Below are 12,140 nucleotides of genomic sequence, written 5' to 3'. Positions count from 1 at the left end.
GGAACCAGACATCTTGGAATGTGAAGTCAAGCATCACTACGAACAAAGCTAGTGGATGAGATGGAATTCCAATTGAGCTATTTCAAATCCTGAAAGATGATGCTGTGAAAGTGCTGCACTCAATATGCCAGCAAATTTGGAAAACTCAGCAGTGGCCACAGGACTGGAAGAGGTCAGTCTTCATTCCAATCCCAAAGAAAGGGAATGCCAAAGAATGGTCAAACTACTGCACAATTGCACTCATCTCACACGCTAGTAAAGTCATGCTCAAAATTCTCCAAGCCAGGCTTCAGCAATATGTGAACTGTGAACTTCCAGATGTTCAAGCAGGTTTTAGAAAAGGCAGAGGCACCAGAGATCAAACTGCCAACATCCGCTGGACCATGGAGAAAGCAAGAGAGTTCCAGAAAACCATCTATTTCTGCTTCATTGACTATGCCAAAGCCTTTGACTGTGTGGATCACAATAAACTGTGGAACATTCTGAAAGAGATGGGAATACCAGACTACCTAACCTGCCTCTTGAGAAACTTGTATACAGGTCAGGAAGCAACAGTTAGAACTGGACATGGAACAACAGACTGGTTCCAAATAGGTAAAGGAGTACATCAAGGTTGTATATTGTCACCCTGCTTATTTAACTTATATGCAGAGTACATCATGAGGAATGCTGGGCTGGAAGAAGCGCAAGCTGGAATCAAGATTGCCGGGAGAAATATCAATAACCTCAGATATGAAGATGACACCACCGTTATGGCAGAAAGTGAAGAGAAACTCAAAGGCCTCTTGATGAAAGTGAAAGAGGAGAGTGAAAAGGTTGGCTTGAAGCTCAACATTCAGAAAACGAAGATCATGGCATCTGGTCCCATCACTTCATGGGAAATAGATGGGGAAACAGTGGAAACAGTGTCAGACTTTATTTTTGGGGGCTCCAAAATCACTGCAGATGCTGATTGCAGCCATGAAATTAAAAGACGCTTACTCCTTGGAAGGAAAGTTATGACCAACCTAGATAGCATATTAAAAAGCAGAGACATTACTTTGCCAACCAAGGTCTGTCTAGTCAAGGCTATGGTTTTTCCCATGGTCATGTATGGATGTGAGAGTTGGACTGTGAAGAAAGCTGAGCACCGAAGAATTGATGCTTTTGAACTGTGGTGCTGGAGAAGACTCTTGAGAGTCCCTTGGACTGCAAGGAGATCCAACCAGTCCATTCTAGAGGAGATCAATCCTGGGTGTTCATTGGAGGGACTGATGCTAAAGCTGAAACTCCAATACTTTGGCCACCTCATGCGACGAGTTGAGTCACTGGAAAAGAGTCTGATGCTGGGAGGGATTGGGGGTGGGAGGAGACAGGGACGACAGAGAATGAGATGGCTGGATGGCATCACCAACTCGATGGACATGTGTTTGAGTGAGCTCCGGGAGTTGGTGATGGACAGGGAGGCCTGGTGTGCTATGATTCATGGGGTCGCAAGGAGTCGGACACGACTGAGCAACTGAACTGAACTGAACTGAAGTATGTCCAAAAAACTTGTGTGAAAACAAGTATAATCTTGCTCCAAAGACTGGTGATATGCATGTCTATAAGTAAATATAAAAATCAGTGATGACAACTTCCCGACCCAAATGAGCTAAGTTTTAGAGTAAACTGGGGTGACTATTTGTCTAAAGGTGGCAGTCATTGGTTAGCACACTGAGTAATCTAGCATGGCTAGAACCTCTATTTTTTTTAAGTCAGACCTAAGAACTCTTAAAATTTTGAATGCTCTTGAAAATGCTCATCCTTAGTAAACATTTTTTTAAAACACCACATGGGGCAAAAACGCACACATCTTGCCAACCTCTGCTTTATGGAAAGAGTGGTTCTTTTCACATTTCAAAGCAGAAAATTAAATCCTGGAACTCTCACAAAACAAGCTGTCAATGAGATAGTGGCCAAATAGGGTGAATCCCATAACCTTTGACCCCACTGCTTCAGAGGCCTAGAGACTCCATTTGTCAGTGGTGATGTGTGCTAAATGAGGTAGACATTCTTGATTCTTAATAATTAAAAAAATTAGAAATGAAGGCTCATAAAAGAGAGAAGTCTCTTTAAAATCCTTCTCTAGTCATGGAAGTCATCGGGGTCTGGTGGAATTCTATGCCTTATTCCGTCTTTCAACACTTAACACTGGCTCTAGTTGCTGGGGTCCCAAGGATGAATAAAACATGGTTCAGGCCTCAAGGGGCTCAGCCTGCTGGCAAAGATGGACACATTCACCTGGTTACAACAGGTAGTAAAAGTAGTGCCAGTGAGGCCTAAAGGGTGGTCTAACCCAGACACTGACCCTTAAGGAAGATTCCTAAATAAGGTGCCATCTGAACTGAATCTCTTCCTTTTTTGTATGTGTGTGATCTTAGCTCTCTGACCAGGGATCAAACCCACACTGCCTACACTGGAAGCTGAAGTCTCAACCACTGGACCACCAGGGAAGTCCCTGACCTCAATTTCTAATTATAAACGTCCTGTTGCAGAATTGTACTATCACTGCTGGCCTCGCCTTGTGCATGTAAGCCTCAGACGGTAGCCAGGCTGCCATGACTCAATGTGTCGGCTGGGTCAAAGGTATACCAGATAAACTTGCTGATTTGCAATCATATAAAATTATTTTTGTGGTCTTTTATTCCTTACTGAATTGTAAAATCCAACCTAATTCAATTTCACCAGATTCAATCCAATGTCAACAGATTCAAGAGTCTATTACACCCTGTGACTGGTCCTGCAGGAAATAAAAATAAGACACAGGCCCTGTACTTGAGGCTCAGGGAAAGGGACTGAAGTTAAGACAGTTACATAAGGGATTAGAATACAAAACAAAGAAAGGTAATCATACTTGTTTTACAGAGGGGAGTGAAGCCAAAGTATGACATAAGTAAGCGAACTGAGTTTCAAGAAGATGAAATTGGTGGGTTAAGACCATGAGCAAAGACATGGGATGGTCTGAGTATATTCAGGAAATGGCAAATTGGTCTATTTTGGTTGGAAGATAGAACATGCAAAGGGAATTAAGACTACACAGAGAGGTGGGGGTCACTCTGCGGGGACTCTTAAATGCCAAGCCAAACAATCTATATTTACAGGCAATGGGATTTACTGAAAATTCACAGCAGGAAAGTAGTATAGTTAAGGTTGTACTTAAGCTGGAAACCCCTCCTAGCTCAATATGGAAAGAATCCGCCTGCAATGCGGGAGACCCCGGTTTGATTCCTGGGTCAGGAAGATTCCCTGGAGAAGGGATAGGCTACCCAACTTCAGTAGGCTACCCAACTTCAGTATTCTTGGGCTTCCCTTGTGGCTCAGCTGGTAAAGAATCTGCCTTCAATGTGGGAGACCTGGGTTCGATCCCTGGGTTGGGAAGATCCCCTGGAGAAGGAAAAGGCTACCCACTCCAGTATTCTGGCCTGGAGAATTCCATGGACGACATAGTCCATGGGGTCACTAAGAGTTGGACACAACTGAGCAATCACTCACTAGGCTGGAAAAGCTTGGAGATGAGAGTACAAGTTAGGAATATATTGTAAGCATCTTTGATGAGCTATAAGGAAAATATAAAGTAGTGGAAAGAATAGGAGAAGACTCATGCAAGATATATTACAGAGGTACACTCTATATTGGACTTTGAATCCTTGGGCAGTGAATTAAGAGTAGCAGCTGTGGAATCTCATTCCGTTCCGTCGCTCAGTCGTGTCTGACTCTTTGCGACCCCGTGGACTGTAGCCTACCAGGCTTCTCCGTCCATGGGATTCTCCAGGCAAGAATACTGGAGTGGGTTACCGTTTCCTTCTCCAGGGGATCTTCCTGACCCAGGGATCGAACCCGGGTCTCACGCATTGGAGGCAGATGCTTTAACCTCTGAGCCACCAGGGAATCTCATTGATTGGGTTCAAATCCCTGCTCCTCTCTGGACCAGCTAAGTGACCTTTGGCATTTTAACCTCTCGGTTTCTTCATCTATAAAGTGGGAATATTAATAAAAATTCCTACCTCATAAGGTCATCGTGAGCATTCAAATGAGATTAATATTTCCAAAATACTTAGCTTAGTGCCTGGCACATAATAAGACTTGGTAAATGTAGCTATTATCACTATTATTATAAAATAGCAGAATTGTAGTAGAAACTTCAGAAGAAATCTACTAATTGAATCTACCAATATTGCATGATACAAACATGGCTGACAGAGTTTGTGTCAGTTTAATTTGGAAAACATTTACTAAGCTCCTATTATGTGCAATAGGGTTTGATCCCTGAGTTGGGAAGATTCCCTGGAGAGGGGGATGGCAAGCCACTCCAGTATTCTTGCCTGGAAAATTCCATGGACAGAGGAGCCTGGAGGGCTACAGTCCATGGGGTCGCAAAGAGTCAGACACGACTGAGTGACTTATACGCATAATATGTGCAAGCAACTCTCCCAATTACAAATTTGAGAGGAATTATGCCAAAGAGTAAAAAACAGTACTCATTGAAAGAGGCGAGAAGGGCTTCCCTGGTGGTCCAGTGGTTAAGAATCTGCCTTGCAATGCAGGCTGCTGCTGCTAAGTCACTTCAGTCGTGTCCAACTCTGTGTGACCCCATGGACGGAAGCCCACCAGGCTCCCCCTTCCCTGGGATTCTCCAGGCAAGAACACTGGAGGGGGCATGGGTTAATCCCTGGTCCGGGAAGATCCCACACGCTGCGGAGCAACTAAGCTTGTGCACAACTACTGAAGCCCGCAAGCCCTAGGGCGTGTGCTCCACAGAAAGAGAAGCCGCCGCGATGAGAAGCCCATGCACCGCAACCAGAGAGTCGTCCCGGGATTAGAGAAGGGCGGCAACGCTGCAAGAGACACGCAGTGCAGCCATCAGTAAAACAAACACATAAAAAATTTAAAACCATATACATATTAAAAAAAAAAGAGGTAAGAAACTCACAGGACCACTAACAGAAGGCAGAAAAAGGTGAGGGTTTGGACATCCAGGACTTCACAGGTATAGCCGTGACTGGCAGCAATACTGCTCACCGTCTCTGAGGCTTAATGAGACAGGACGACACACAGAACGAAGCTTACAAACTAAACCGAAAGCTAACAGCAAAGTAAGCTGGAATCCCAGGGTAACCCATTATACTTTTTTCTCAACTTCTATATATTTTGGAAACTGTTTATAAAAGAAAAATGTTAAGACAGTAATATTAAGAAATGCTGAAATTGAAAATTAACACCTCTCACATTATGTATATAAAATTAGCTCAAATAGATCAATGACCTAAATGTAAGGGCTAAAAATATAAAACTCTCAGAATAAAGCACAGATCTGAATCTTTGTGGGTTTCTTAAGATATGGCACCAAAACACAAGCAGGAGGAAAAAAAAAGATAAACCTCATCAAAATTAAAAACGGTGGTGCTTCAAGGGACAACTCACAGAATGGAAGAGAAATTTTGCAAATAATATATCTGATAAGGAACTTGTACCTGTAACATAAAGAACTCTTACAACTCAAAAAAGACAACTCAATTTAAAAAATGGGCAAAGGATTTAAACAGTCATTTATCCACAGGTAACATACAATAGGTACATTCATCAGAGAAATGAAAGTCAAAATCACAGTAAGATACCATTTCACACACCAGGATGGCTAGAATCACAAAGGTGGATCACAAAGGCTGGAGAGGATATGGAGAAACCAGAACTCTCACACATGGGAGATGGAGTGTAAAATGGTGCAGCCACTTAGGAAAACCTGTCAGGCAGTTCCTCAAAAGATTAAACATGGAGTTACCACACAGCAATATATGTCCACACAAAAACTTGTACACAAGTATTCGTAACAGCATTGTTCATAATAACCAAAAGGTGGAAACAACTCAATAACCAAAAGCTGATGAATGGATAAATAAAATGTGAGCCATCTATACAACGGGACGTAATTCATCAATAAAAAGAAATGAAGCTCACAAACATGCTACAACGAAATTGAACCTTAAACATATCCTAAGTGAAAGAAGCCAATCTCAGCCAATCTTAGCTTATGAAAGAAGCTAATCACCCAATCACATATTGGGTGACTCCATCTATATAAAATGCCTGAAATAAGTAACTGGGTAGAGACAGAAAGTAAGGCTGGTAGGGATGGCGGGATTGGGATGAGACAGCTAAAGGGTGCAGGGTTTCCTCTGAGGGTGATGAAACAATACCCGTACTACATGAGCCCTCTGATGGGGTAGAAATTGGATTTTTGTGTCCATGGTATGTAGCATCTAGCACAGTGCTCGAGATCTATTCAATAAATTCAAGCTTCTGAAAAGGTCGGTGTTCAGCGTCCCAGACCTTAACAGCATCTTGGCGAGTGCCATGAGGACCTCAGTCTCATAGGAGGAGCTACTCTTTAGAAGCTGTCAGACACCCAGACTACAGTACAGAGTCCTGTCCTTTCCAACTGTAGGGCTTATTACGCGTCAGTTTTTTAAGAGCTTGAGTTCAATATCGCTTTAACTTAGAATCAATCCTGTACTTGTACACACACACATCTTTTACCTACTTTTACACATTGATTCTAATTCTTCAATGGCTTGTTCAGCCTCCCGAATTTCTTTGTAAATGACCGCAAGCAGGGCCATCTCAGCATGCCGTCGAGCCAAGGACCTCCGGTCCCCTTCGCTGGCAGAGCTGTGATGCAAACAATGGTCAGGTGTTTGGTACTCCTTACTCAGGCCCTCCATATATTTTTGTAGCGCTTTATGCTTCCAGAGCATGCTGGTATCTTGATGACAGTATCTCCTGGAGCAATTCTCATTCAACAGACGATGGAGAATGTGATTCCTGTTTTGCCTAAAGACCCACAGTCTTGTGTCAAGAGGGATCTGTGTAAGCTGATGAGAATGGTGATGGACGTGACACTGGAGGTGACCATTAAGAGACAGATGTCTAAAAAGCCAAGCAAATAGGTGACGATTCATCTCAGCATCTGAAACAAAATAAGCGCAAGTTGAAAAATATCAACTCCACAGACAGAAAAACTGGGAGGAACCTCAAGCAATCTAGCTCAGTTCACTGCCTCAGCCAGCTCCAAACACAGTCCCCAAATTCAATAACCCACAAAGGAAAATGATTCTTCAAATCTCTGAATCAAACAAAATAAATGAAGACAGCACTGTTTTCCACCCACTCACCATAAATAATTAACTAAGGCAAATGAGTAAGAGTATAATGAATAAATATATCAATAGAATAGGTTGTATCACCTATTTCTTATAACATATCCAGAATCTAAAATTGAGTGTGTGAATAAGCACAGGTACAAAATAACCATGCAAACTTAGGTGTCTCACATATTAACAGATTTCTAAATTTGAAGGAAATACTATTTCCTTGTCTAATACTTTAATTTTAGGTACCCAGATGCCCAAGAAGTCAAGTAACTTAATCATGATTATTCATTCTACCAGTTTCAGGCAGAGCTGAGGTGAATGCAAGTTGCCTGTTCAGAGCTCAGTGTTTTTCATTCCCAACTATGCAATCTGTCTTCAAAGATGCTTCCCTTTTAGCTGAGATTCAAAGGATAAAGACTTTGCATATTAATAGTAAAAATGTAGAAATCTGGCTTTAAAAAAAAGACAATGAAGCTAGTTATACTAAAAGAAAAAAGCAGACCCCAAAACAATATATTATCAATTAGGTTTTCAAAATTTCTACAGTATACGGAATACAAAGATTTATGGGGACATAACCCCTCATAATTGAGGAAGATTTTTATTTTGAAAAAAGAAAACTAGATAAAAATACACACCAAAATGTTAATACTACGGTCTCTAGTTGTGAGATTATGGATACTTTTTCTTTTCCCCCTACTTTTTAGTGTTTTCTGAATTTCCTATACATACAGCACATAGTATTTTTACAATCAAGGAAAAAATTACTTAAAAAATTCAAGTTAGGTGAATTTGGCTGTGTCCAATATCTGTTCTCCTTCCCTCTGACAGAGATAACCAAAAAAGCTAACAAATGTACACAATTGTGATTACTGAATAAGAAAGGGAGAAGATAAAATGTTCTAAGACAAATACTTTGCCCCTAGAATCCTGAGGTTTGAATTTGAAATAAGGGTCAAAACTGATCAGAATCAACCTTTATTATCTCCAGTGTTCCTACTATGCTAGGTGTATTAATATATTAATTCAGTTGATCATTGCAGGTCGGCTAACTTGGATATCATTATTTCCTAAGAAACAGAATGATCTCTAAAATATTCAAAATTTGCAGGGTTCTCCTAACAAAATGTAACTTAATCACACTCTAAAGAGGGCACCAATGTCCAGTATCCACAAAAGCTAGTCCTCCAGCAGGAGTTACTACTCGTCTTCACATTGAGACAGGCTGGTACCTGGGACCCCGTTGGTGCAGGGATACCATGCTTGCACCTGGACAAACATCTCCAGGAGCAACAAAACACAAACTATAAGGGACTTAAAATAACTGCGTGCATGCGCAGTTGGGGCAAATTCTGGAGACCTAGATACAGAGAGACCAAAAAGCCCAACTGCCACCTCCCAAGAGCCTGAAGAGCTGGGAGTAAAAGCATGGTACTAAGCATGACCCCTCAAAGGGAGGGACAAACCACTTAAGCTACCCCTCCTTCCGACCCCCCGGACACGAACAAGCTCACCTCTCTCTCCCCAGCCCCAGCAAGTGAGCAAGCAAGCAAACTTGTTCTGGCTCGCCCCTGCTGTAGCAGGGGCCTCAATAAAGCCTTGTTTCATTTTCCTGACTAGCCTCTGAACACTTTCTAGTGATTAAGGAGGCCAAGAACGCTGATGGGTAGCAACATCTAGTCTCCATCACAGAAGGTGTGTCCATTTGAAAAAGGACAGAGTAAAAAACGGCAAAAAGATTTTTGTTGAAACATTTCTAGCTAGAGTTCCTTTTTAGGAACAGTTAGTAGAAGGGGGAGGACAGAGGATGAGATGGCTGGATGGCATCATCGACTCAATGGACTGGAGGCTGGGCAAACTCCCAGAGACAGTGAAGGGCAGGGAAGCCTGGTGAAGAGTCGGACACCACTGAGCGGCTGAACAAGTGAAATATCTCTCTAGGTCATGAACTTCTTGTTAAGTAAACCCTAAGACCTTCACCCTCTAGGGTTATCTATACTAGAGAATCGCAAGTCTTCTCCTTCACCCCTCAGCCCCTCGCCCCGATACACACAGTCAACAAGATTAATCTGAAATTCTAGGAACTCTCAGCCTCGGCAGAGCAGAAGGGACACTAAGCCCGCACAAGGGCATCGCGTGTAAGTTACGCGGAGTTACTCGGTATCAGGCATGATCCCAGAGGGAGGCGCCGTGGGGAAAAAAAGCTAGAGAAAGAAAACAGACTTTTAAGATCAGAAAAGAGAAATGAACTGTGAGTACTTAAAAAAATTAAGGACACTAGGTTTCCTTACTGAGGTCGGAACCTTCTGTGATCCACTACATTTCAGCCCCGCGGTCACCGGGTCCTTTCACCTCCGGGTTCACCCAGCCTGGGTTAGAGCCCGACCCCGCCTCCTCGGGCGTCTCCACTCCCCTGCGGAGGAGGAGTTCTTGAGTGAGCGCAACAAAAGCTAACAGAGGGAACAAGAGAGAAAACGACACAGCAAGAAAACTCCCCGCGAGACGGCCGCGGGCTTGCTGGTCTGGAGTCGGAACCCAAAGTGTGGCTTGCCAGGGGACGAGAGGGGCGGCGTGCGGACGACGCGAACCCGCGTGTTGAATGAACCGCGACTCCCGGGGGTCCTGGGAGTTGTAGTTTCTGTCGGACAGGCGCTCCGCCCCCAAGTCCCTAGGCCGAACCTGCAGCTTCGGTTTTCCCAGTCTCAGGCAAGCTCAAAAGGGAGGTTCTCTGCTGCTCTGATTAAGAGCTCAAGATATACAAAAATTTCCTTACATGTGGAGCCACTGGAGCAGGGATTCCTGTTTTTTTTTTTTTTTTATAAATGAGGATTCGAAAGTTTACAGGATTCTGAACGCTTGTACTTTTCAGCTTTCCTTGCCAGAGAAAACACCTAATGACTAGTTGAGACTGTAAATGTATATCTTTAAAAAAATCATGGCAGTGCTCAGAGAGCGAGTTGTGTTTCACTCTTGTGGTGTGACCCCCACCTCCCATGGACTACAGGCCTCCAGACTCCCATGTCCATGGGAGTCTCCAGGCAACAATACTGGAATGGGTTGCCATTTCCTCCAACAGGAGGTCTTCCCTACCTTGGTTGAGCCCTGGTCTCCCACATTGCAGGCAGATTCTTTACCACTAGCACTACCTGCTGCTGCTAAGTCGCTTCAGTCGTGTCCGACTCTGTGCGACCCCACAGACGGCAGCCCACCAGGCTCCCCCGTCCCTGGGATTCTCCAGGCAAGAACACTGGAGTGGGTTGCCATTTCCTTCTCCAATACGTGAAAGTGAAAAGTGAAAGTGAAGTCGCTCAGTCATGTCGGACTCATAGTGACCCCAGGGACTGCTGCCTACCAGGAAGCCCTAAAAGTCACAAGGAGGATCCAAAATATGGGAGACCATATATAGCCACAAGTTACTGACTTTATATCTGTTGTATATGCATAAACCGAATTTGGGGGCTCAATTTAGGTTTGTAAACCATCGATTAAGTAAAACACTAAAAAACATAAATAATAAACAATTCCAGCAAAATGCAAATATATTGCCTTACTTTAAATATTCAAGTAGGGTACTTATTTACATTGCAGATCACATTTACAAGTCATTTGGACTCTGTGCCTCAGTATTTCTTCCTGAAAAGCAGAGGCAACAAGAATTCCATATTACCGACTTCACAGGATATTTTCTTAGGTTATGAACATAAGTATAAAAAGGGGAATTAGGCATAAACATAAATATCTAGCATTTATTGCCTATATCAAGGTATCCACTTCTACCAACTACATATTGGATACTATTCTAAATGGCTTGAGCCTTTTAATTAATCTTTACAACAACCCTAAAATAACCCATTTTGCAGAAGAGAAAACTATGGCACAGAGAATTTTAGTAACTTGGCCAAGGAAAAGAACTAGTGATAAAGCTTACCTGTCTTAGTAATCTATGGCTCTTAAGTTCTGATACTAGCTCCCTCCTCCAGAAAAAAAAGAGAGCATTCAGTCATTCATTCAGTAAATACGGAGCACTAGTTACATGCTCCTCACTGTTCTAGACATGAGAATTTAGCAATAAATAGAAAAGACATAAATCTTTGACCTCACAAATTCCAGAAACTGAAAGTCACTCAGTCGTGTCTGACTCTTTGCGACCCCATGGACTTCTCTAGGCAAGAACACTGGAGTGGCTAGCTGTTCCCTTCTCCAGGGGATCTTCCCAACCCAGGGATCGAACCCAGGTCTCCTGCACTGCAAGCAAATTCTTTACCAGCTGAGCCACCAAGGAAGCCCCACAAATTCCAGAGGAACCACATAAATCATTCTTCTAAATTATTCAACAAAATCTTTTTATTTTTATTTTGATATATTATCCAAATACATAACTTAAGTAGTACATACAAGGCTTTCTCCTTAAAAAATAAACCTTAGTGCTATGGACTGAACTGTATCCCTTCCAATTCAATATATTAAAGCTAACACTGCTGACAAAGGTCTGTATCATCAAAGCTATGGTTTCTCCAGCAGTCATGTACAGATGTGAGAGTTGGATCATAAAGAAGGCTGAGCGCCAAAGAATTGATGCTTTTGAACTGTGGTGTTGGAGAAGATTCTTGACAGTCCCTTGGACAGAAGGGAGATCAAATCAGTCAATCCTGAAGGAAATCAACCCTGAATATTCACTGGAAGGACTGATGCTGAAGCTGAAGCTCCAATACTTTGGCTGCCTGATGCAGTGAGCCACCTCACTGGAAAAGACCTTGATGCTGGGAAAGATTGAGGGCAGGAGCAGAAAGGGACAACAGAAGATGAGATGGTTGGATGGCATCACTGACTCAAAGGACATGAATTTGAGTGAACTCCAGGAGATGGTGAAGGACAGGGAAGACTGGTGTGCACATTTCATGGGGTTGCAAAGGGTCGGACATGACTTAGTGACTAAACAACAACAATGCAAATATATAACTTAAGTAGTAC

The 12,140-nt window shown here is 42.9% G+C and overlaps 1 protein-coding gene across 3 annotated transcripts in view; it reads right to left on the bottom strand.

Annotated features, from left to right (window-relative positions):
- The window catches only part of MTRF1 (mitochondrial translation release factor 1), a 44,823-nt gene extending 35,089 nt beyond the window's left edge, over positions 1-9,734 (bottom strand). Inside the window, exons 1-2 of one of the 3 annotated variants that reach the window (XM_055426026.2) lie at positions 9,448-9,734; positions 6,560-6,985 (exon numbers count right to left, since the gene is read on the bottom strand). In XM_055426026.2, the coding sequence (XP_055282001.2) occupies positions 6,560-6,977 (418 nt within the window). In that variant the 5' untranslated portion in view covers positions 6,978-6,985; positions 9,448-9,734. The remainder of the gene's footprint in view (positions 1-6,559; positions 6,986-9,447) is intronic. The other 2 variants (XM_055426028.2, XM_055426025.2) reach the window with 2 other exon arrangements.
- Between the last annotated feature and the right edge of the window lie 2,406 nt (positions 9,735-12,140).

Source organism: Moschus berezovskii, chromosome 13 (assembly GCF_049115385.1).
Source record: "Moschus berezovskii isolate FMDL1 chromosome 13, NW_MosBer_1.0, whole genome shotgun sequence".
NCBI lineage: Eukaryota > Metazoa > Chordata > Mammalia > Artiodactyla > Moschidae > Moschus > Moschus berezovskii.
Note: the sequence above shows the minus strand (reverse complement) of the source record. Positions and strands in the feature narration are given on the sequence as shown.